We start from the raw sequence: 27,284 nt of genomic DNA on the forward strand, positions 1-27,284 counted from the left end.
CTGCATTACTTGCAGATTTACTACTTTAAGCCTGAGCCCATAGGAAAAGTGGTAGCAAACTGCCAGGCTTCCACCACAAGGGTGAAAACCTGTCTACTTGGAGCCGCTGACTCCTCCTAGTCTTAAAAATAACTAATAAAGGGCAACCGACGGGTTCTCACAACAAATTTGAATTTGATGTGTGGCGCTATGAATTGAGATTTCGAATTTCCCAAGAACAGCCGTCATTAAAATGATCACATTACTAGACAATCGTATAAAGCAGAACATGGGCGGGACAAGAATGGTTGAAGGGTTGACATCAAAGACCATTTTCTAAACAATAACAATTTATTAACAAAGAGACTAAACTACTACAACATCAAGTTTACGTTACGTTAATGTCCATCCAGTGGCACTTTAACAACAGCTACTTAACAACCATGAAATAGCAATGACTCTGGTCAATTGTTGTGTGGCTGAATACTGAACTGACCTGAACACAGGTATGGCCACTGACGACGCAATATTGCAAACAAATAATCACAAGACTAAGTTTACACAACAGTGAGAGATTTGTTACGTTAATGTCCATCCAGTGGCACTTGCAAGACAGCTATTCAACAGCCCATCGAGGAATAACAACAGTCTCCATCTTGCTGACACTTCGGGCTGACTAAATGAACTAACTGAACAATGGTGCCCACTGGTGACACAAGCAATCAATATATCAATATATCTCACGGCCCTCCCGGTGAGCAATACTATAATTACAATCTTTACTGGCCCTCGCTGCCCTCCCGGTGAGGTACCCAAGTAACTAAGCTGGTAGTCCAGCACTGATCACCGCCCCCATCACAATCTAATGTGAACACTCCTTGCAACTTCCTGCAAGAAGTTGCAAATGTAAACAAAGCTATGCAAGTGGGATTCTGAGACACTTCTCCAGTAATCCCCAAGTTACTTTACTCTCGTCTCCAGAGACGATACTCAAATAAATTTCCTTAATTAATTAAAAAATTGATTATGTGATTAATTACGTTAAATGACTGTCAACAGCAGTCAGCAACAAAGTACTGCTACGTTAATCACCAACACTTGTCTTCCTCAGACAACAAAACACAATAGTACTCCACGTTAATCACCAACTCTTGTCTCCAACAAACAAGTCAAACTGTTAACAATAACTTGGTCTCTTCAATTACATCACTCTTGACCCCTTCAAGCATTCAGTGAATAATTCTTAATTATTGTCAAACGGACAACTAATTAAATCCCAGTCGAGTTACGTTAACTACGCCTACCACTATCTTGGTAGCTTCTCAACAGTCTATGTCAAACTTTAATGAGCGTTAATTACCCTAATTAACCCCGAGCAATTAATTAACTGTCACCTGGACCGATAATTAATTATACATAAATACGTCTCACTCCACACTGCCTAAGCAGGTCTCATCAAACACTGTGAATCCACGGACGAGGTGTTAATTACCCTAATTAACATGAGTGCATCTTAATCACCTGTCACCCTGACAAGATATAATTAATCCAACGATTTATGCTAGCCCAATGATGTCGCCCTACGAGTCAGTCAATCCCCTTGACGTTAATTACTCCACTAATTAACATGAGCCACTAATTGCCATACCACAGACAGGTAATTAATCACAAGCAAATTACGTTAACACAAATACTGTCAACCTTTGACAGTTCCTCCCCACTATGTGAATTCATGATGAGAATACTAATTACACAATTAGCTAGAGTGGGCAATTAGTTGTCACATGGACAACTAATTGCTCCTGAAACGTATTTCAAGAAGCTCAGCACTGTTTCCCTTAACAGCTCCCTCATTAAGTAATGCGCAACCCCATATAAAGTTAATCACCCCTTTAATTAACTCTCACTGAATGCTTAAGTCGTCAAGACAACTTAGAGAAACACAAAGTAACCTCAGGTTACATGGGTCACACTCACAGTGACATAACATAAAGGTCACAGCCCCAAATGGTTGCAGCCTCTGCATCACGTTAATTACTGTGCCCCCACAATAATGACACACAGTTTGGCCACACTACAAATGTATACCCTACATTACTGCCCCCTTATCTTGCAACAACCTGCAAAGAACTACTGTGTGCAATCACTACTTCAGCACTGCAATTTATGTTAACTCAAGACACCATCGCTACACCGACAGCTGGCACTAATTCTCCTAATTAGTCAGATTAACCAATCAATTGCTTGCTCCCTCAATAAGCACTGTGAATTCCCTGATTAATTAAATGGCCCTCCATAAATCATCAACACAGCTCCTAGGGCAGTAATATGACGTATACTAAACAACAACACTGCCCAAACACACAACATACTGATGTCATCAGCATACCCCATATGCTACTGACATCACTGTGCAATCAGTCAGTAATCCCAATTACTGACTCACCACACAACACCGCAATTTCAGACACCAGGGCGACAACTGACCACCATGACCTTGGTCTCACAAATTACTGGACATGCAATGAAAACTCATAGAAATGGTGCACACTAAACATTGATAATACAATCATAACCATTACCCCTCATAAATAATATGTCTTGATATATATATATATATATATATATATATATATATATATATATATATATATATATATATATATACATATATTTATATTACTAGAGAAATATACACAGTTATACAGACCTTCGTTTTTATAGTTTATAAAAATTAATAACAAGAGCTTTTAGGTTTATTTTGATAAATTTACTAGTCCCCTTAAATCTTAAATTATTTCTTGAAATAATAATAATGTAATAATAATAATAATAATAATAATAATCATAATAATAATAATAATAATCATCATCATTCCTTCACAACGTCAACTTACCCGACTGACACCAAGTACTCTCGAGGTACTTAAGAACTTACCTTACCTCCAAAATGTCAACCTATGACTTGCTATTTCCAAATATTATTGATTATTGACCAACTTGTTTAACTGCTGATATCTGGCATGTATAATCTTGAAGAAAATGGTAATCTTTTGTTTATATAGTTAAAATTCCTTCTGCTGTTCTGCTGCATTTTCTGCTGTTCTATCCATCATGAAATTATTATCATTCTCTTTTACTTTTCTTCCTCATTTTTAAATTCAATTTATGCTTTTGATCTAAATTAGTATTAAGTTTTTCCCCACACCTTGGCCGAAACGCTGTGCGTATTAGTGGCTTCAGGCATTGTGTGTTCTAGCTCTATCTATTAATCCGACATTATGTTTGTAGCTCATTTTCAATCTACCTTTACCTGAATAAATACCTTATCTTATTTAAGAAAACCAACAACCCTCAATCCAAGAACCACCGCAGTGGGAGGGAGAAGCCCAGCGACCAGGTCCCGACACACAAGTCATATCTTTATTGATCACGACACCCGCCGCCCGTCCAAACATTTCCAACACAACGTGGACGGACAACATTTTGATTTGATTGTTGCCGGAGGCGGCTAGTTTATTGTGCACCCCATACTCATCCTGTGAGCGGTAGCGCAAGAAATGATTACAGAGGGCACAAAAGGTCTTTATCAGACCTCAATGGAGATTATTACATTAACACTTTCATCTATCCTTCTCACATAATTACAATGTCAGCTAGTTACAGAGAATGTACTATTACAAGAGCTATATATTTACAGTAAGTCATTATACATTAATGGTAGGTCTTATCGTTAATACATAATTGTTTGACCAATCGAGATATTACAGAGTCATAGAGCTGCTGTTTGTTATTATTATTTGTCTTCACAATACACTACTTGTTTCTTAATCTAATGTCGTTGATTTACTGGAAGCGAAATATGGATACAGTGCAAGGATTTCAGGTATTTTATCCTTAGTAATAAGATAGATTGCCATATCACGCAACGTGAGTTTAGATTTATCTCTAAATGGCTCAATTTTACAACAATCCAAGATACAGTGTTCGAGTGTGTGTCCCTGTCTTTGTCCACACACTTTACACTTTACTTCATCTAGATCCCTATACAAGCCGAACTGCCAGAGATACTTGTAGCCAAGTCTTATACGAGCTGTGACAACATCTGTTAGTCTACTGACTTTGTTACTTGCCCCCATACACATGTTTTACTTCACTCATTTAATTGTGATGAACAATGAACCTGCTAGTTCCAGTTTGCACTGTACTACTTTCTTCAAATTCCTCCAAGAGTTCTCGTCTAATAACACTATTAAAGGACCTATTTGATAACTCAAGATTACGTTTCAATACTGTCTTTATTTACTGCAACCTCATCAAGGGCGTCAACTTTATCATGTTCACCACAGAAGCCTCACCCGACACAGACACCGTAGTGTCGACTGCATAACCAAGAATCAGCGGGATAATAAAAACATTCATTTCAACTGCTGCACACAGAGGTTCATGAAACATAACATACAAAGTCATGGATAGGGGGCACCCTTGTCGAACAGACCTCAGTCGCAAAGGGCGCACTCAGTAACCCATTTACCGTAAACAGCTTTGTCTCTCAGAATAAACCATTTGCGCCCAAGATATATAAAGATCTCAGCCACAACGACCTGACGCAAAACCTGGAACACAACTTCAACATCAACCCTATCGAAAGCCTTAGAGCAATCCAAATGGATCATCGCTGACGGATCATTCCTAGGTTTGCCTCAAATCTACTAGATTTTATTGCTGTTCCCTGAATAGCTGTCCACAGGCTGCTCGAAGGCAATCGAAGATGGCAAGAAATTTATTGTTTACAAGCAAATGTTTTTGCTAACTCATCAGTTCTATCATGCATTTGGAGACCAATATGGCAATGAATCCACAGGAGACAAAGTCTGAATCTATCCCTAATTATTGTATAACTGTGACTAGCTTCAGATACAAGTATGGACAGTTATACCTTGCGGAGCTGAAACCAGTCAAGGATGACAAAGTCACTAACGATTAAGTAAGCACGTCGACTTTATATTTATATACTTGTTCGAATGCAATGATTATGGCAAACAATCCAGTCTGAAGAATGGAGGCCCAGTTATTTGTACGCACTCCACACTCACAGGAATAAGAGCCATCAACTGCACTTCCAGCTGCACCATAGGACTGGTGCAAGGAGCCATCAGTGTAAATAATCTGGGAGACGGAGCACTCTTTGACCTGGTTGATGGGGTTCTGGGAGTTCTTCTACTCCCCCAAGCCCGGCCCGAGGCCAGGCTTGACTTGTCAGAGTTAACAAGTTAACATCAAATGAGAGTTAAGATCATGCCGCCTATACCCACCATTGGTGGGTGTGGGCGGCATGGTGGGTGTGGGCGCCATGATGGGCAAATTAACTGCTAAGTTTAAAGACCATTGAGGTCCATTACATAAACTGTTACAGGACTAACCTTTCTGTAGCCTACCTTTAAGATTATTATGTTGTACATAAACTTATTACCTAAAACTATTAATGGATACGTGACACAGTTGTACTAGCTCATCAATGCTGTCAAGAGCATAACTAAGCAAATATTGAGATTGATTTCCTAAGCCCATTATGTACCTCAAACCTTCCTGCCTCAGTTGACAAGATGGGGATAGATTACATCAGTGGGTATTCTTCTACTTAAGTTATGTTTGGGCGTGAGCACATGACCAGTAAGACTGCTTGTCTGCCTTAGCTCGTTGTCTCCCGTTGGTGGTCGGAGGTGGTGATGGTGGTGGTGGTGGTGGTGGTGGTGGTGGCCGAGTCTTCCTTAGTGCTGGTTGTTCAGAGCTCCGCGCGTGCTTCTTTAACAGATGCTCATTTTCTTTCGAAATGTTCAATTTGAGACCATCATTATTCGTGTTATTACTTAGGTAAGTCACATGTTTCATCATCTTCGCTACATCACTGAAAGTTAAATTTTGCCTGTTCTGATTGCCATTCTTATTCCTTGTGACAGATTCTTCAATCACCTTCTTTATAGTATCAATGCAGAGGAGTGTGTTAAACTCTACCAGCTTGGCCAGGCGGTTAAACTGCTGTTGTTCATATACGAAGTTCATAGAAGAAAATGGATTTAGAGGATCATCGAAAATGGGGAAGTCAGCAAAACGTATTTCATCTTCCGTTTTTCGCGGAACTCCTGAAAATAATAGTAATTTGTTAGCTAATTAATCTTGAATTAACAGAAAAGTGCGCGTCAGATCCAAACTAAGGCTGCATTAGCTTGATGTAAATTAACTATGACATACCATAATAGATCTAAAATTCGGCTTGCCTTTTATAGCAGATCCTAAAATCACAAAAGATAGGAAACATACTGTAGTTTAAAACTACGTCATCACCTTTCAAGGTGATGACGTATCACCACCCATAGCCTCGGAGGAAACCACACATAACGCATTAGAGGGAATGTAGGTCCCCTCCAATACAGTTTCTGTGTGCTTTTCTCCTACCACCCCCCTACATATATATATATATATATATATATATATATATATATATATATATATATATATATATATATATATATATAATCTTGAAAGGTTATGACGTAGTTTTACACTACAGTATGTTTCCTATGTTTTAGGATCTGCTATAAAAGGCAAGCCGAATTTTAGATCTATTACGGTATGGGGTGTGGGTTGCCTTTGCCTCCTATTTGGGTGGTGTATGTGCTGAAGGGCACCATGTAGGGACCTTGTGAGCCATCGGACCACCGCTGGACCTTGTGAGCCATCGCTGGAGGGGTCGCCTTTGAGGGGCCGCTCTGAGTGGATGGTTGGGTGTCCAGGCTGGGGCGATAGGGGGACTGGGGTCTTAGCACCAGTGTGGGAGAATGGACGATGTAGTAGGACTCCCTTGTTGAAAAGGGGGAGCACCGCTGGAGACGACGCACCCTTCCTGCACTGGCCCGTGCTCGGCCTCCCTGGCTGCCCTGGTAGGTGGTATTCCTTGGTTCTAGGTCCCAAACCTTTAAATTGATTGATGCATGGATGACGACACGACTTCTCTTACCCATCTAGGGAGCCGGTCGGCCGAGCGGACAGCACGCGGGACTTGTGATCCTGTGGTCCTGGGTTCGATCCCAGGCGCCGGCGAAACAATGGGCAGAGTTTCTTTCATCCTATGCCCCTGTTACCTAGCAGTAAATTAGGTACCTGGGTGTTAGTCAGCTGTCACGGGCTGCTTCCTGGGGGTGGAGGCCTGGTCGAGGACCGGGCCGCGGGGACACTAAAGCCCCGAAATCATCTCAAGATAACCTCAAGATAACCCAGGCTCATGAGGTGGGCGACCAGGCCCCTGAGTCGGAGTGTCCTGGAAGACCGGGTCTGTGGCCCCCGCTACAGGTAAGTCAGGCCAACCTGAAGGTACTGTCCAACCAGCAAATTTTTTAAATTTTCCAGAACTACATTAAACTCAACTGTATATAATTGTGTCTGGGGACAGGCAGCCAGTTATTCCTTCAGTACATGTTAGGCTTGTACCGTGGTCCCCCCCCCCCAAGGGTTGAATTACTGGCCCTCCCCAAAATGCAACCTCACAACAAACTGACTAACCTATTTACTGCTAGGTGGACAGGTGCATTAGGTGAACGGAAATAATCCCAACCATTTCTGTCCCGGCCGGGATCCGAACTCAGAATTCTCGATAGTGAGTTGAGAATGCACTACCGGGACTCTTGGTATGAGGTATATACAGTACTGCAAATAGTAGTGTACGGTGGGCAGAATATCCCTCTGCGAGAAGAACAGTAATTTCTCTGCTTTTATGTTCTATTTTGCAGGTAGTGATTGAATATAACAAAGGGCAAGAACACTCCCCCCCCCTGAGCAAGCCTTTTTTTCTTACGCTATAAAGTTTTTTGTGGGAGCAAGCTTATTTTTTCTCAAAATATCCTCCAACTCTCTGAAATGAGGCTGCCTATAAGTGGATTTTTTTTATTATTATATCTGAGTGAGAGTATCCTGAGCACTCCAGGTGCAAACTCTGTGAGCAGGAACTGGGGCATGATCTACCACACTATACCGAATATCCAGTTATCAGACCCATTGGCATGAGGTACCTGGAGCTTTGCAATTACTTTATTTACTATCGTGTTCTTGAGGATATCTTCATAATGCACCCAAAATTTGCCAGTGCAGGTTACTGAACATATGGCCCTGTATGACTAACCATCTTGCGAGATTGGGATTTTTAGTATCACTGCTGCCTTATTCACTCTTGTGTTCATGATGTTATCCTCATAATGCACCCAGAGTTTGCCAGTGCCGACTACTGATCATATGCCTCTATATGACTAACCATCCTGTGTCATAGGGATTTTTAGCATTTCGTAGCTAGTTTTTTGACACACTGTACTTCCCTTCATATAGTCTAGGGTAGCTGCTCAAATGCAGATGTACCTAAATGTGTTAATAAAAAAGTAGGCCTTCCACCGCAGCTTTCAGGATGGGTGTGGCGTGCATCATAAACAAAAGGGAAATCAGTTGTACCTAATTTCAATACAATGTAACTTCCTTGGCAAATAGAACACTGGGATCCACTCCCTGAACCCACGAGGCTACTGAACCTGTCCGCCAGCACCCGAAGGATATGTGTGGGATCCACTCACATATATCTAACTGAGTATTTGCCTAAATATATTTAAATTAACTTCCTATAACATACCTGGTGCTTTAAACTTCTTGAACTTCTTGTTGACCAGAGGAAAGTGCAAAATGACTGGACAAAACTGGTCAGTTGGATGCTTGAACACGTAACACTCTCGGACTTCTTCATGTTCATATTGAGCAACCTGCAGAATGATATTTCAAATATATTTAGCACTCAAAAGTAAACCATTATTTTCAAACAAAATAATTATTCAATATTAAATGCAATTCCTACCCCTCGAATAATTTTAAAGGTTAGTCAAGACGTTTATACAATACTTTCAACTGTGTACCTGTTTTTCTATTGGAGGAAAATTAACTTGGTTTTGCATTGCCCATTTTTCCGCAAGTAGTAGTTCCTTGAAAGGCTGTGTTTTGTCTGAGGGCCTCTGAGAGAAGTCAAATGAAAGGTAAATATCAACAGCTCGTTGTGGTCGCAGAAGGAGTGGGTACGGAGAGTTGAAGGCCAGCCCAGAGTCAACTATAAACAACTTCTTTGCTGTGTTGTCTAAGGGCTCATACCTGCTGCGTATGCCAATGTCCACTGAAATGAGACAGAAATGTACGTTTAAATGCATCCGCTTAAGCACATAATCCGTAATTATATCCCCGATCTAAGCATGCTGTGATTTACTAAGTCAGATTATCCCATGATTGCTGCGGAATACCTACACATTGCCAAGGTAAGACTACCTTTATGGTTATGTGCATGCAGGTAACAATAATATACATGTTCTAAGGAAAACTTACAGAAATATTTAATTGAAGGATAAAGATTTATTTGTCTAAGATAATTAAGTGAAAATAAAAAATATATGATACCTGCTTGATGGGGTTCTGGGAGTAGTTCTACTCCCAAGCCCGGCCTGAGGCTAGGCTTGACTTGTGAGAGCTTGGTCCACCAGGCTGTTGCTTGGAGTGGTCAGCAGGCCCACATTACCCACCACAGCCCGGTTGGTCCGGCACGTTTTGAAAACAGTCTTGTTTTCTCTTGAAGATGTCCACGGTTGTTCCGGCAATATTTCTTATAGTCGCTGGGAGGATGTTGAACAACCGTGGACCTCTGATGTTTATACAATGTTCTCTGATTGTGCCTATGGCACCTCTGCTCTTCACTGGTTCTATTCTGCATTTCCTTCCATATCGTTCACTCCAGTACGTTGTTATTTTACTGTGTAGATTTGGGACCTGACCCTCCAGTATTGTCCATGTGTATATTATTTGGTATCTCTCTCGTCTCCTTTCTAGTGAGTATATTTGGAGAGCTTTGAGACGATCTCTATTATTTATTATAAATTATTAATCATCTCTTTGAGATGATTAATAATTTAGGTGCTTTATTGCGTCTATGCATACCGTATATGTTCTCTGTATTCCCTCTATTTCAGCAATCTCTCCTGCTCTGAAGAGGGAAATAAGTACTGAGCAGTACTCAAGACGGGACAGCACAAGTGACTTGAAGAGTACAACCATTGTGATGGGATCCTTGGATTTGAAAGTTCCATCCTATCATTTTCAGGCTGACGCAATATTTGCTTGGTTATGCTCCCTAAACGTTATGTCGTTGGACATCATTATTCCCAAATCCTTGACATGCTGTTTTTCTACTATGAGCAGATTCGATTGTGTTTTGTACCCTGTATTATGTTTCAGATCCTCATTTTTGCCGTACCTGAGAACCTGGAATTTATCACTGTTAAACATCATGTTATTTTCTGCTGCCCAATCGAAAACTTTGTTGATATCTGCTTGTAGTTTTCAGTGTCTTCCGCAGAGGTAATTTTCATGCTGATTTTTGTGTAATTTGCAAAGGATGACACGAAGCTGTGACTTGTATTTTTGTCTATATCTGATATGAGAATAAGGAAAAGCAGTGGTGCAAGGACTGTACTTTGAGGTACAGAGCTTTTACCTGCGCTTGGATTCGATTTTATTTGATTGACTGTTACTCTTTGTGTTCTGTTCGACAGGAAATTGAGTATCCAGCGTCCTACTCTACCAGTTATTCCCAGTGACCTCATTTTTTTGTGCAATCACTCCATGGTCACATTTGTCGAATGCCTTTGCAAAGTCTGTGTATACTACATCTGCATTTTGCTTTTCTTCTAGAGCTTCTGTGATTTTGCCATAGTGGTTGAGTAACTGTGACAGACAAGATCTTCCCGCTCTAAATCCATGTTGTCCTGGGTTGTGTAGTTCATTATTTTCCATGAAACTAGAGATTTGATTCCTAATCACTCTTTCAAAAACTTTTATTATGTGTGATGTTAGTGCAACTGGTTTATAATTTTTTGCCACGGCTTTACTACCCCCCTTGTGTAGAGGAGCTATATCTGCAGATTTAAGTGCTGCTGGTATCTCTCCTGTATCAAGGCTATTTCTCCATATTATGCTGAGCGCTCGCGCTACTGGTACTTTACATTTCTTATTGAATATTGAATTCCACGAGTCAGACCCAGGAGATGAGTGCTTGGGCATATTGTCAATTTCTCTTTCAAAGTCTTCCGAGTTCGTGTTAATATCCATTATATTATCTGCAGCTTGAATGTCATTCATAAAGAAGCTGTCTGGGTCATCAACTTTCATGTTGTTTATTGGTGTGCTAAACATAGCCTCATACTGGCTTCTTGGAATTCCACTAATTTCTTTGTCGTCCTCTGTGTACGTACCTTCACTTGTAATTAAAGGTCCAATACTGGTGGAGGTTTTTGATATTGTGAATGTGAATGTAAAAAAATATTTTGGATTTTTCTTTATCTCTTGTATAGCTTTCTACTCAAACCGAACTTGCAGGCATATACCTTGCCACTGAATTTTTAAAAGACAAAGGCAGTGGCCTTATACAGTGACTCGCAGAGTGCACTCCTGGCACTGAACGCACATAGTAGTGACACCCAGAAAATAGTAAGTGATATTCGAACGAATTTTTTAGCTGCTTAAAGAAAACAGATTTGAAATTAAATTCCTATGGATACCATCACATGTTGGCATCTCAAGGCATGACACTGTTGATATGCTTGCAAAGACAGCCTGTAGAAAACCAGTGGTAGAAATTGATTTGGGTGTTTCATTAGTAGTGACAAAGAGAATACTGAAACAAATATCTAATGAAGATCTCACCGACCTAACAAATTTACAAAGACCTGAAAGTTGTAGCATTAAATATTATGATAGATATCGTGAGGAGACATTCACATATGGGACTAGTAGAACAAGAACCCGGCAATGTGATGTTATAGTGGCCAGAATACGCCTGGGATATAGACGTATCTGGCAGCTTTCTCAAAACCCAAATGTCGAGTACACAATGTGTCAACTTTGTGAAAGAGAAAACATGCACTCTCTTGAACATTATATTGTAGAATGTCCCATATTGACTGACTTTGGCCCTCCTGGGCTGAGGTATGCTGAACTGTGTAATTACTATATGAGTACTGGAACACTTGATGATATATTGGACTTGTACCCAAGATTAACCATGTAATGTATCAATTATACAATGAATGTATGTATGTGATGTAACTATATAACCTGAGCTTGTAAAAGCACCTTAATCACCTTCAGTGATTAAGTGCTTAATTGCACACTAATTTCTCTATCAGCTATCTCACCCTGTCAGAGTAAAAGAGACAAATGTATGTGTATGTATGTATGTGTATATATATATATGTATGTATGTATCTATGTATTTGTATGTATATGTAACTAAAAACGCCACACCCCAGAGTTTTGCGTATGTATATGTGTACTCACCTAATTGTACTCACCTAATTGTGCTTGCGGGGGTTGAGCTTTGGCTCTTTGGTCCCGCCTCTCAACTGTCAATCAACTGGTGTACAGATTCCTGAGCCTACTGGGCTCTATCATATCTACATTTGAAACTGTGTATGGAGTCAGCCTCCACCACATCACTTCCTAATACATTCCATTTATTAACTACTCTGACACTGAAAAAATTCTTTCTAACGTCTCTGTGGCTCATGTATGTGTATGTATGTGTATAAAGTACATGTGGACGCTGATCAGAATTACATTTCACCTTTGTAAATGCACCTTAATGACACTATGTAAAAGACACATCGAACACTTTATGTAGCATACATAAATCTGTGTATCTATGTATTTACGTATGTAGCTTAGCCTAGCATTTTAAAAGCACTAAAATCACCTTCTGTGGTTGATTGTTCAGTAAATCCCGGATTGTTCAATAACTGCCCAAAACGCTTTGCGTAATAGTGGCTTTAGGCATTGTATGTACTAGCTCTATCTATAAAGCCATCAACGTTTTGTATCTCACTTTGTATGTATGTACTTTACCCGAATAAATATTTGTATTTGTATTTGTATCCCCTGAACTATATGTTTGACAAATCTCTCACCCTGTCCATGGAGGACAGAAGAAAATGTATATATGTTGATTAACATTGTCAATGTGTGGCCACGTCTGTGGCCACACATTTGAGATTGGGTAGCAATAGATACAGTGCAATTTTAAAGCAAAAGGTAAAAAACTATGAAGATGAAATTAGGTACTTTTTAGAATTGTTTTTGAATGACGCAAAAGTTGGACAGCTTTTCAATTCAATAGGGAGTGAGTTCCATAGACTGGGTCCCTTTATCTGCATAGAGTGTTTACACAGATTAAGTTTGACTCTGGGGATATCAAAGAGATATTTATTTCTGGTGTGGTGATAATGGGTCCTATTACATCTTGTAATGAACAAACTTCAGTCTCTGGCAGTACATAAGCAACTTATCATTAACGAACACTACAATAAACTGTTGCAGGTCCTACTCACCGTCATCGTCCTGGTCGTCGACACCACTGGTGAGAGCAGCAATGGGGGATATGGGGAAGGAATGCCTTAAGGTGAGACCTCTGAAGGGGCTGAGCACCTCCCCTGCCCGCCCGGCTCTGGCGTTGAGCATGTGGGCCCCCGTCATCACGGCATCAACCAACCCATCAAATAATCCCGCCTTCTTTTCTTCTCTTGCCTTTTCAAGGCATTTTCTGAAGAATGTAAATCATGAAAGTAATTTGTAGTAAAACATTATGTAAATAAATATTAATGTATATTAATAAAGCTGGTGATAAAAAAACACTTTTGTTTAAATGAAAATATGATATGTGGCAATATATCCAATTTATGACCGAAAATGTTATGGTAATGTGGAGTAAGGTGTTGCAGATAACAACAATGTCAGTAGAGTGTATCAGAGATAACAGTGTCAGTAGAGTGTATAAGAGATAACAGTCTCAGTAGTGTATCAGAGATAACAGTGTCAGTAGTGTATCAGAGATAACAGTGTCAGTAGTGTATCAGAGATAACAGTGTCAGTAGTGTATCAGAGATAACAGTGTCAGTAGAGTGTATCAGAGATAACAGTGTCAGTAGAGTGTATCAGAGATAACAGTGTCAGTAGAGTGTATCAGAGATAACAATGTCAGTAGTGTATCAGAGATAACAGTGTCAGTAGTGTATCAGAGATAACAGTGTCAGTAGTGTATCAGAGATAACAATGTCAGTAGTGTATCAGAGATAACAGTGTCAGTAGTGTATCAGAGATAACAGTGTCAGTAGTGTATCAGAGATAACAGTGTCAGTAGTGTATCAGAGATAACAGTGTCAGTAGAGTGTATCAGAGATAACAGTATCAGTAGAGTGTATCAGAGATAACAGTGTCAGTAGTGTATCAGAGTTAACAGTGTCAGTAGAGTGTATCAGAGATAACAGTGTCAGTAGTGTATCAGAGATAACAGTGTCAGTAGTGTACCAGAGATAACAGTATCAGTAGAATGTACCAGAGATAACAGTATCAGTAGAGTGTACCAGAGATAACAGTTGTCTATGGTATTCCACAGATGGTATAATTCGTTATAACAGTACATGTTAAGTACTTGCCTTCTATTTGCAAAATATTTAACTCCGGGTGCATTGTTACAGTTTTCAAGGGTTGGTGACTGGGAGCCTTCAGTGTCGCTCTGGTGCCTTAAGCTCGAGTTGGGACTTGTTTCAGACTCTGTCGTAATTCCTGGATCGCTGGCTGTGCTCATTTTTTTTTTCACTCCGGAAATCGTCCTCCCCGGAAACTCTAAAAATCCAAGAGAAATCTTTTTATTCCGTTGTTTTAAACCCAATCCAGTCATAACTCTAGGTTTTCCATCAGAATCGACGGAATCTTCTGTAGCTTGTGTCTTTGGAGTGCTCTCTTGCGGAAGAGATATGTTTTCCTTTGGTTTATGAGGATTGGAAGTTTCTCCATAAGACTCTTCAGATTCTCTATCATCCTTACCGTCAATATATTCCTCGTCGTCCGAGTCTGAGCTCTCTCCGGAACTGTGTGTGTCACATCTTTGTTCTGAAAGTAAACCTTAATGAGCCACACACAACTGCATTTGAACCAGTATCTAATAGTGCAACTAGTCTATATTCATACATTAGTATTATTATTACAATATGCAACATTTTATATGTAATATTGACACAAAGGTTATTTAGATTGCATAATAAACCAGAGCCACAGACATATTTTCAATCACTGAATGTACTCGAGATATTTATTGCATTGACGCTTACACTTTTTGTTGAGAGGAACATTTTTACACCGTGACAATGCGTTGCGCATGTGCAGAACTACCCACTGCATTGGCGGGAATTCCAAATTCAAGAGTTATTCACACAAGCACATTTTCCAACAGGGACTCCTTCCTTACCATGCTTGGTTTGGTTTGGTATTGGTCTTAACACCTATCTACCTATGGAAGGTTATTAAGGCAACAACAGCAGCTTACTGACCAACCAGAAAGAATACTTTAGTCCGTAACATAGTCCAGGACTAAAACAAACTCGGTGTATATACACCAAGAAACGGGTTTTATCTATCTGAGAATATATATCCTTGTAGGCAGGCGCCTTTTCACCCTATAGAGTTATGCCCAAGGAACAGTTTGAACAGGAATGATTGCTGGTCAGAAGGCAATTGAGAAGGAAACGTATACAAAATTTGGGTCTAGGTGGCCCTTGTACAGTAGATGAGCCTTATTATAATTTAAGACCCAAACACATGTCGATAATAAGTAGACAAGTTAAACACTTGTCCAGCTTTCTGAAGATTGGCTGTCTCCTGATCACTGGCCAATCAAGAGACTCGTCTTCGATTCGCCAGTGAGCAGGAGACAATGTTCCCAATACTATACGATATCAAAGGTTTTGTTCTACAACAAGAGCAGATATTTCGCAAACTATATCCAGCTGAACTTTCATCTTTAGTGGTGCCTTTGCATCATATTTTCATAAGCCTAAGCAAAACTTAAGTCATTGGGTGTATATATTATGGAGGAAAATGCCTCAGTACTTACTTTCCATTTCGTCCTTCTGAACATCTCTCATGATCTGCACAATGTCCTTCTTCCCCCCTTCCATCACCAGCCTCTTGATGAGTATTGTGAAGGCGCTGCCCCACACTCCTGAAATGTTGCTCTTCTTACTACTTACTCATAACACTGTACCTTATGAGCCCGGCCTTAGACCAAATCCACTACCTTGAGAACCACCCCCCCCCCCACCTCAAACCCTCAAACCACCTCGATAGTTATCCAGATGGTCTGAAAAAACATTATGGTTCCAGTAATAGTCTACAAGTAAACTGGGAAGTGAACCTTTGTCCTAAATAGATTATTCTCAAGATATAACTTTATTGTGTGTGTGTTAAATAGAAACGCAAAGCGTTTCTGCCCGAAACGCTTTGCGTAATAGTGGCTTTAGGCATTGTATGTACTAGCTCTATCAATAAATTTATCAATATTTGTATCACACCTTGTATGTATGTACTTTACCTGAATAAACATTTGAATTTGATTTTTTTTAATTTTATTGTAATATAAATCATTAGTTTAAAATATAAAAAATGTATGCTGAAAACGGTTTCTTTAAAAACGGTTTTCTGTAAATTATATTTTTGGGTACACTGAAATAGTTTTCGAATTCCGTATTTCACATCAATAATTCATTGTATTAGCATAACCAAACAAGAAATATAATCTAATCAAACCTAAAACTAAAGTAACCTTAACCTAACTTAATCATGGATATAGAGTAGCTAGTAGCACTAATTATGTAGTCGTTCTGAATCCATTCCCATGAGCGTATTTCCTCCCAGAGGACAGGTTGATATGATGTAATTATCAATATCAACAAAGAAATAAAAGCACAGAATACTCTGTTGATACTTTAAAAATCATTAATGTTAGAGTGTGACGAAGACTTATTCTGCAGGTCAGTATACTATTGAGATGCATATGTTTCGTCTTGGCACAAATAATTCACATGTTTTGGCAATAGCAAAGAATATTAATCACTGCTAAATATTACCAAGAGTCAAGAATGTATGAAAAGAATGTGGATTACTGAACTGGTCTGAAGATTTTGTTGGCTAGTAGGTAAGATGGAGGCAAATATTCCATGTGTTGCATAATTGTGCTACTTTTAAGCAAGATATAAGTAAGTAATCTGTACGTGATACTTCAGTGTTGCTTGAAGGCGAGATGAAAGTAAATATTCTGCTACATTACTTTGGATGCTTTTATGTAGTATTTAAGGTTTCATTCTGAAGCATGGTCTCACCTTGAAGAAAGTGGAGAGGAAATTCTTCGAAAGTCTTAATTTTTTTCCCTACTATGAATTTACTTCCGAAATCTTGTGTCTTCATGAAAGTACCGTACTTAGCAATGCCTATCTCATATGGAGAGAATTCTATCCATTCCTGAAAAATATTAATATGATCATTAAGTTCATATTTCTGACACGAAAATTTAATTCCAGTAGATATATTAAGACAACGTAATTTAATATCAGAGGAATATTGACTTTTATGGAATAGATCTATAACAGTTTACAAACTTATAATATCCCATAGATATATGCAAAATTACAGCTTAGCAGTTGTTTTAAGGCCATATAAACTTTTACGAGGACTCATAATTAAAACTAAAATTATAAATCATTATCATTCTTTCAATTATAATTTTTCTCTCATCTTTTATATTTTTCATGCTTTGTAACTTTTATTATTTTTATGAATTTTGCAAGTATTTACCTACTTATAAATTTCTTAGATTAAGGACCTGCCCGAAACGCTGCGCGTACTAGTGGCTTTACAAGAATGTTATTACTATGCTATGTATCCTCACAATCCCAATGTACCTTCTTGTATAAATACATAAATAAATAAATAAATAAATAAATAAATAATAAAAACCAGACAGTAGCAGCTTTACGATGATCAGCCCGGACTCTTCTAGGGTAGTCATATATGAGGGATACATGTAACTTTATATAGAAGGTTTGCCAACGCATTTTGCTTCCATTAAAACTTGCCTAATCTAACCAATCCGAACCGAACCTGGCATAACCAAATGCAGCCTAGGCAAACGATATATGTAGTTTAACAATTATAAAATGGCCGGTGGACCAAGCATCTGTGAATGATTTAACCGCTCCCAGTTACGAGAAGGATACTATTCCATTACTTACTGAAAAGGAACGACAGGACACTTTATTCTTGGCGTGAAGACCGGCATACAGAGGCATTGGTACGATCCCTTCAGCAAGAATCTTCTGCGATTCAGATAATTTCTTGTTTTTTTGCTGAAATAGAAATGTGTTTATGTATTACTATTATTGTACAATAATGTTTAATTACTGTACGTACACAATTATATTTCTAAACTGAGGTATTATAATTGTAATAAACACAAATATTAATATTCCTACACAACATATGGCCTAACTAAAGTGAGCTACTACATAAAATCTTAAAATGGGAGACGACTAGCTTCATCAACTAAAACAAAAAAGGGGAAAGTAACATAAGCACCGATCATGAAGGAGACGCTGCACAGAGAAGCAATCATTGAGAAGCAATCATCGATCTGATCATTGATCACCTGATTCTTGTTCTGCACTTCACTCTAGACGGTCAGACCCTACTCCCAGCATGGTGTTTTATACCGGTAAGAGACGGAAGCCCTTCTCCGGTGATGTGAATTGGCGATCCAGACTGCTCCTGCTCCCACTACCATGCGTCACAAACGCTACAAGGTCCTTAATTATTGATAACTTTATATCAAACTCGACCATCTTTTTCCTTACATAAATTTTCTCCTCGCTTCCTGATTCAATTTAATTGCTAAGATTTAGTTGCTATTAGTAGTGCAAAAAGTACGAAGTAATATGTGATATATTACACAGACAACATTTTAGGTTAAATGACAAGAGAATATACGAACAAAAGCATTAACAATATATTTAATTACCTCTTTGAGAAGAACGTCTCCAAGAAGATGACCAAAGAAATCCGTCAAGGACACAGGTTGCCCCTGCTTGTACTTGGCAACCATACTAGCTACATACTGTGGCGTCCGCATCAGGTGGCGCTTCCACCCTTCCGTCACAGACCCCTCAAGTTCTTTCTGGACTTGTACGTGCGGTACATTGGGGAATGAATCATGTGCATAGAGAGTGGAGATGTACCTGGTAAAGATACACACTGCTGAATATTAACATTTAAGGTTCACATGCACTTCTCAATAACCACAAGTCTTTTGCTATATATATACACACTAGGTGGGACACCCGGCGGTGCCCGGGGTCGACCCGAGCACCCCAGATCTGTCACCCATTTTTCATCCTTATTTTCTGACCGCTTAATCCTCTTTGACCATTCTAAGCTATACCTGTTTTTGGTTAATTACACCTGACCAACCCTAGGGATGGGTTGGTCAGGTGTCGGCCTATATATCCTCCCCCTTCTCCCTTCTCCTTAGTCAGTCTGGTGTTGACAAAGGCTTTAACAAAGCCGAAACGTTCACCTCATTTCATATTTCTCTGTGGATTTTCCGCATAAAATGATCAGTGTTTTGTGATCGTCAATTGCATATATATATATATATATATATATATATATATATATATATATATATATATATATATATATATATATATATATATATATTTTCAGTTGCATATTGTCCTGGGGACCATTCAGGCTTGTTCGCATATATATATATATATATATATATATATATATATATATATATATATATATATATATATATATATATATATATACATATGTCGTACCTAATAGCCAGAACGCACTTCTCTGCCTACTATGCAAGGCCCGATTTGCCTAATAAGCCAAGTTTTCATGAATTAATTGTTTTTCGACTACCTAACCAAACCTAACCTAACTTTTTCGGCTACCTAACCTAACCTAATAAGATAGGTTAGGTTAGGTTAGGTAGGGTTGGTTAGGTTTGGTCATATATCTACGTTAATTTTAACTCCAATAAAAAAATATTGACCTCATACATAATGAAATGGGTAGCTTTATCATCTCATAAGAAAAAAAAATGAGAAAATATAATAATTCAGGAAAACTTGGCTTATTAGGCAAATCGGGCCTTGCATAGTAGGCCGAGAAGTGCGTTCTGGCTACTAGGTACGACATATATATATATATATATATATATATATATATATATATATATATATATATATATATATATATATATATATATATATGACAATGTCAGACCACGGAGGAAAAATGAAACAGAAATTTCCTTAAGTACTTTCGTATATTAATACAATACATAATACAATACATTAATATACGAAAGTACTTAAGGAAATTTCTGTTTCATTTTTCCTCCGTGGTCTGACATTGTCACATTTTTAATCACGTGTTTATTTTCGTGATATACACACACACACACACAAACACACACACATATATATATATGTCGTACCTAGTAGCCAGAACGCACTTGTCAGCCTACTATGCAAGGCCCGATTTGCCTAATAAGCCAATTTTTCATGAATTAATTGTTTTTCGACTACCTAACCTACCTAACCTAACCTAACCTAACTTTTTCTGCTACCTAACCTAACCTATAAAGATAGGTTAGGTAAGGTTGGTTAGGTTCGGTCATATATCTACGTTAATTTTAACTCCAATAAAAAAAATTGACCTCATATATGATGAAATGAGTAGCTTTATCATTTCATAAGAAAAAAATTAGAGAAAATATATTAATTCATGAAAACTTGGCTTATTAGGCAAATCGGGCCTTGCATAGTAGGCTGACAAGTGCGTTCTGGCTACTAGGTACGACATATATATATATATATATATATATATTTAAACCATCAATGGAAACTTTAATGTAGTACCTCTATTTAAATTACTCTTAATAAGTTTTACTCGTCTGGGTAAGAGCTTACCAGGTGGAGCCAGAGAGCCCAGCGATGTAAGTAACACAGTCAAGGATGCCAGACTCGTGAAGGGCCTTCACTGCACCACTGAGACACGTCATGGCCCTGAACCCTCCACCAGACCCGAGAACACCAATAATGGGAACCTGCAACGATACATACACGTGGAGCAGCAGGATTAGTACCTGTGCAACACACATCTTCCCTAAAACACGAGTATATGCTTTGGAGGAGACATTGTGTCCAGTGGACTAGTGAAGTTTAATGATCCGTTATATACACTACGTGTATCAAAATATTAGTCTCCAAATATTTAGTTACACAGTATTTCATTCAGTCACAATGCATTTGATTTGTTTATACATCACTTATTTTAGTTAAATTTTCTTGTGAGCTGGAACTGCACCTTTCCTATAACACTTGTATACAGTTTATTTGTATTAGGCGAAGGAACTGTTCTTGAAACTTATTGAATACTATTTTGTTCTATTCATTTACAAGACATTTAGAGTGTTAAAGATGTAAAAAAAGGGCTTTAGCCACCATAGGCCTGCTTGCCTAATTATACGTTTCAGCTCAGAGATACAAATACGGCCTAATTATTGTGCATACTATACTAGAAAATAATGTATTTAAAAATATATATTATCTTTAATATTATTTATGTTTAAATGGGTAAAACGTGGCACCACAGGCTGAACCTCTCCCTATTCTGCCGTGCACCATTTAGACCAGTGAAAGAGCAAGTGACTCGCTGGCACTTTGTGATATGGTAGATGATATTAGAAATGAATTTAACCAATAGAGCCCTGTGAGTGCTAGTGTTGTTCAAGACCCACTGTTGTAAGCTCTCACTGCTGACTTGGTGGTGGTGCCAGAACACCTACGATGGCACCTTGTCCCTCATCTCATCACCGAATTGGAATGTGGAGGAGAATGTCCCGTTAGTAAATCGAAGCAGATTTCCAAAAGACAGAGAACAGTCGAGGCCTAACTGACATGGTTTGAGAATCAGTGTTTTGTGGATGCCTGTTCCATTGGCCTGGAAGCCTCTGCTAGGCACAGACAGAGGAAGTAATCTTTATCAAACAGCGTCTCCCAGATATACTTGTGAGGATTGATGTGTTGATGGTCTTAGTAGGCTTGGGAGATTATTTATATACCATTTTGTCCGTCTCTTGCAAATGTTATTTCTTTGTGTCATTTGCCTTTCGTAGTGTCGTTAGAGGTGACAATAATTAGTGTTTACTAGACGGATAATATTACTTGTTCTGGCACATGTTGGAATAATTAAGATACAATATATCTTGATTGTTGAATAATATTTTGTTATTTCTTTGTAGATTTAACTTTACATTCTGCTAGTTGTTGCTACGTGGTATTACACGTCTTCTGTGCTGAAGAATGTAACACATACAACTATGTTTAAAATAAAACATAAAGCAAAATGGAACTAATAAACTGCAAACCTTTTAGCATTGCTGATCGAATAAGCAATTTTGAATCCATATAGGCATAAATTATACAAATTTAAATAACATTTTATTTTATAATCACTCGGGACTACTCAATACTATTTATATTCGTAAATTAGTGCAAGCAATATTTTGGTGCAATTCATAATTTAATGAGAATCTGTTTGGAATTTTCTCTCCCAATGTTCAGATTCATTTGTTTTTTGCTTCATGATAAGTGCTTCTGTGAGTACTTTGTCACCCTGAGTCTTATAATACTTATGACAAATGACCTTATTTCCCAGGATGGGGTAGGAAATGTACTAGACTTACCAGGGTCAACGGTAAGGTCAAGCTCACCAACGACGAGGCTGTCCTCACAGGCGCTATTTCCAGAATTGTTCTCATCTTTTATATATTTGTACATATAGTAGTTTGAACGTTACCTGTTTGTCTGTATCTGGTGCTTTGTCGGCCAATAACTTCTTCATCGCCACGAAGACTTTCCTTCGACGGATCTGGAGAAAGTCTTTTTCTTGCTGACACAACGCAAGAGAGAAGCGCAGGTCCGGCGTTTTACTGCAAAGATATAACATTTATATTTAAGACTAGTAACACATTTCTTCATACAAGTAAGTACAGGTACAGACGACTTCTCACTCCTGTTACTCATGGTAAGTCTTACCTATTAAACCTGAGCACAGGGACGCGAAGACCCGCAGCGATAGTTATAGTGTCTCTGAACATCGCACCTCAGTTGTATGACCATAACTCTCGCCAAGGTTGCATATCAATATATAGAAAAATCTCACAGACAGTCTATACCATTTACTTTTATTTTACGAAGTTGTCTTCGATGAGGAACTTTATTATATGCTCTGAACATCCAGATATGTAATGAATACAACCATGCTTTCGTCGAAGATGTAAAAAAAATGATTAAAGGAATGAAAGAGATTAGTCAAACACGAACAATTTCTAATAAACCCATACGGGGAGGGGCGGGGGGGGGCGGGGGGGGGCGGGGGGGGGGCGGGGGGGGGAGGGGGGCGGGGGGGGAACTTAAAGTAAATGGCGACCTTAAAAATGTTGCACCGTGTTTTCTAGAATTTTTAATTCGGTGAAATTTTCAACATTAAATAAACTGAGGGCATAACAGTACAACTATTATGAGTTACCTCCCACATTAAAATCAATTTTAACTTACTTTTTCTGTAGCTTAAGAAGTGTGTGAATTTTAGAGCCACCGGGGAAGACAAAAGTGTGTTCAGTGGGAATATCATTAGTTAACTCATTGACACAGAAAGTGTCCTCACCCAAAGATTCATCTATGGTGTAGTTGGCATCCATTAATACCACCTCTGCAAAAGAAGAAATTACAAATATATTCGGTCATTTATTTGATTTCAAGCTCAACAAGCCACAATGTTGGACAGAAAATAGATGCTTTTCCATAGGGTTTCATAGGGTTATATGAATCCATGTAACCCTTACTCGCTGAAGCCCCAATGCCAAAGCATTGCTAGAATTTAAGATCCAGTTTAATAAAATCATCGGGACAAGTGCGGGACCTTTGACAAGCCGGCGGCCTCCTGTCCTCATCGATGCCACTACAGAGATTGTGTCCCTCGGGTAAATTTAGGTAAATACATACTGTATTTTCCACAATAGTAATAATAATGTATTTTGAAAATGTTTAGATACTCTGAAAAATTTACGCACAAGAACAAAAATGTATGAATTATGTTTAATAATTAAGAAACAATGAAGTTGAAGCCACAAGACAAATTAACATTCACATGATTTAAGAATTACAAGGTATTCTTTCATGACTAAAATTTATGAATATTTACTGTGTTTAGTTAAATGGCTGCGAAATAAGATAAAATACTTAAGTTGTGTTCTTTAGAAGGGTCGAGGTAGAAGTGGAAAGACTCGTCCCAGATGGGATTGGTGCAGTTGTCCACATGACTGGTTCTTTTGGAGGAGTTTGAGCTCCCAGGAATCTTGAGTATAACATATGGATCTGGAGTGTCCACTAAAACAAAAACAAATACTGACATGACAATCAGCTTAAAATACATCATGTTAGTTTGTCTCAGCAACGATTTGTTACCTAATTATTAAAAACTAAACTTATTAAAGGCACAACACTGATTAGTAATCCTTTACATGTAATGTAACACTGGTCAACAATTTTTTTAAAGGTTTTCTGCATCTGACATGAAAACAGCTATTTATCATGCATTTTGACATGCTGATTTCAAATATAATAATTAATATGGTTTGTAACAAAATCGTGATTGATTCAACAAATGACGGATGCTAAACGTTTTTCACCCTGATTTCAATGACAGCAGTCTTTCATAACATTGAAGAAGCTCTCGCACAAATATCTCACTAACGAAGAACACGGCAGTACTTTGTGTACCCAGCCTGAAGACCCATCACAAGAGCGACAACCTTCAGTGGCCGCAGAGCTGCCACTGATGCTGGACATAGTTTATATGCACTTCAAAAGCTGCTTCAAGTTGTCATAAGTTTCCCCTCATATATATATATGGGCTGCATAACCCAATGGAATTAATGGCAAAACACTCCCATTTTGCAAAAAATAACTTTAAAACATACGCTTATACAAGTCAACGCTTGTAGACCAGTGTAATCTTTAGTGTTTTGTTTCTCAAGCAAGACTCACATTCATCGCAAATTATACTTACTGATGTCTTGTAGTGTGCTGCCTTTGGTGATACACTCTCCTCGTTCAACCTTGATCTCAAAGTCCAAACACGCCTCATGTTCCACCTGGGTGAACACCACGTGATAAAAATACAGGTAATTTATTAAATATTTCATTTGTACATCTGACTCCCGACAAGTTTACCAGTGATAGTTTACAAATGTGTACCCGGTTCCTCCTTCCGAGGTAAACTGTCAAGTGTTATTAATACACACCTGGCTCCTCATTCAGTCAGGTGTCAGGTGAGTAGTTCATACCCAACTCTACGAGTTAAGATATCAATAAATTATAAAAGACCATCAATGAAAATGTCAATAACATAGAATGTTATTAATATGGTACAATATGCTAACACACTGCATACGGCCAGCGGTTAATAATTAGTGCTATAGTACTAAATAATTAATCGTGCAAACTAATTTAGAAAATGTTATTAGGCTGCAAAGGGGCGAAGGGTAGCGAGCCCATAAACGAATATTTTGCGTCCATATGCACTGAATATTAGGATATATTCTAGGGATGAAGATCAAACATTTCCAGTGTTATTATATAACAACCAATACGATCCATCATTATAGCTGTTACGACCCTGGGTTCATCAGTGGAAACCAGAGGTCAAATTGAGCTAAATAAACTACATTATATTATTTGGGACGCTTGCCGATGTGTGTTTGTTCGTATCTCCCTTGCCAAACATAAGACGAATCTTGTTTCTCACAGAGCATTTAAAGACTGAGCTTGTGGTTGATTATAAATTAATAAAATAGGCATCAACTATGTTTACAAATTATTAGAAAGTATTAGTAAAGTAGATCTGAGTAAACTTGGATATAGGGCTGCTGTACGATTAGCTGAGTAGTCGGCCGGCAGCGAGTCAGCTGGAGGAAGCAACTGGAGACGATCTTCCCTCTCTGGGTGGCGTCGTGGTGTAAACAACCTTCTCCCCTTCCTCCTGCTTCTCTCCCTTACCTATTTCTGTGTCTAGTTTACCAAGATAAGTACTGTGCTGTATCCTCGTTTCTGGCATTAATGTGTAGAGTATTAATGCGTATTAATTAATTAGGTGATCACTAGTGTTTATATTGCTAAGTTACTCTAAGGGGGATCCCAGTGGAACCACGTGGGCTCCAGTAGTACCAGTAAGCTACCTAGAGTCTTTGCTAGTGTCCCTTGCCTGGTAGATTTTACACTAGCTTGTGCTCTTTGTAAAACCTTGTATCCTGCTTATGTGGACCAAGGCTTTTAACGTAAGATAGTTAGCTAAAGTAATTATTGTTATTGGTGTGAATGTATATGGGGGGTTGTTAAGAGGGTTTAATAAATAAGTTAGTTTTAAAGGAGTATCCATTCTTCCTGTGTAGGAGATCAGTGATCTACCTCTAGGCTGACATTGTCTTGTAGCCAAGTAGTTAACACTGTTTAAATCTTATTGGGGGCCGGGCCTTTATGATCTCCAATACTTGAGATACATCTTAATTCTAATTGCTGACCCTTCTCCATAATACTAGACCGCACATAGCAGACGCATAATCCTTAACAATAGCTAATGGCGATAAATGACTAATTTAATAAATAAGCTAACACCTTATACACCGAGGTGACACTATGATTGGATTTAAGTTATCCACTAGACTCACTCTTTACACCCCACATCACATGGAGTACACAACACAATTGTGGGTTTGTATCAGAATTCGGGGTATTTTTTTATTAAATAATGGGGCAATGACGCAAAATCTCAATGCCCTAATGGGCATTGAGAGGCTATGATGGAAGCAAAATTCTCTTATATGTCTTCTAGGAGTGGGAATTAAATTGTCTTGACATTACAGATTTGTAAATTTTTATTAATTTGAAAGTATGGTAATGTCGTTCACCTGTAAAAGCAAAGTAAAGGAATGCCGTTCCCACAGGGGAGGAACAATGTTGCTGTATACACCGTTGAGAACATTGTATTCATAGCTTTAAAATGTCTGCGGTCAACACATTTTGCAACAAAAATAAGTATTCTGCATGGTCAAAAACATAAACTAATTCAACGACGAGAAATGAATCTTAATATACATTGAACCAAAAATAGATTCATACTTACTTCAAAAACTTGGAACGGGTCTTGTCTGAAACAAAAATGAAGCAATAAATATAGTGTGTTGCATAATCTAGACAAATTACAATGAG

The 27,284-nt window shown here is 38.4% G+C and overlaps 1 protein-coding gene across 1 annotated transcript in view; it reads right to left on the bottom strand.

Moving 5' to 3' along the window:
- Positions 1 to 311: 311 nt before the first annotated feature.
- LOC123763905 (cytosolic phospholipase A2) overlaps positions 312 to 27,284 on the bottom strand; it is a 40,262-nt gene continuing 13,289 nt past the window's right edge. Inside the window, exons 2-16 of the mRNA XM_069330163.1 lie at positions 27,199 to 27,223; positions 25,087 to 25,171; positions 24,258 to 24,404; positions 23,574 to 23,727; positions 22,813 to 22,945; positions 20,922 to 21,058; positions 18,950 to 19,166; positions 18,168 to 18,281; positions 17,259 to 17,397; positions 15,995 to 16,102; positions 14,538 to 14,994; positions 13,434 to 13,645; positions 8,928 to 9,178; positions 8,651 to 8,777; positions 312 to 6,122 (exon numbers count right to left, since the gene is read on the bottom strand). Coding sequence (XP_069186264.1) covers positions 5,626 to 6,122; positions 8,651 to 8,777; positions 8,928 to 9,178; positions 13,434 to 13,645; positions 14,538 to 14,994; positions 15,995 to 16,102; positions 17,259 to 17,397; positions 18,168 to 18,281; positions 18,950 to 19,166; positions 20,922 to 21,058; positions 22,813 to 22,945; positions 23,574 to 23,727; positions 24,258 to 24,404; positions 25,087 to 25,171; positions 27,199 to 27,223 — 2,803 coding nt within the window. The 3' untranslated portion in view covers positions 312 to 5,625. The remainder of the gene's footprint in view (positions 6,123 to 8,650; positions 8,778 to 8,927; positions 9,179 to 13,433; positions 13,646 to 14,537; positions 14,995 to 15,994; positions 16,103 to 17,258; positions 17,398 to 18,167; positions 18,282 to 18,949; positions 19,167 to 20,921; positions 21,059 to 22,812; positions 22,946 to 23,573; positions 23,728 to 24,257; positions 24,405 to 25,086; positions 25,172 to 27,198; positions 27,224 to 27,284) is intronic.

The sequence above is a fragment of the Procambarus clarkii genome, chromosome 23 (assembly GCF_040958095.1).
Source record: "Procambarus clarkii isolate CNS0578487 chromosome 23, FALCON_Pclarkii_2.0, whole genome shotgun sequence".
Lineage (NCBI taxonomy): Eukaryota > Metazoa > Arthropoda > Malacostraca > Decapoda > Cambaridae > Procambarus > Procambarus clarkii.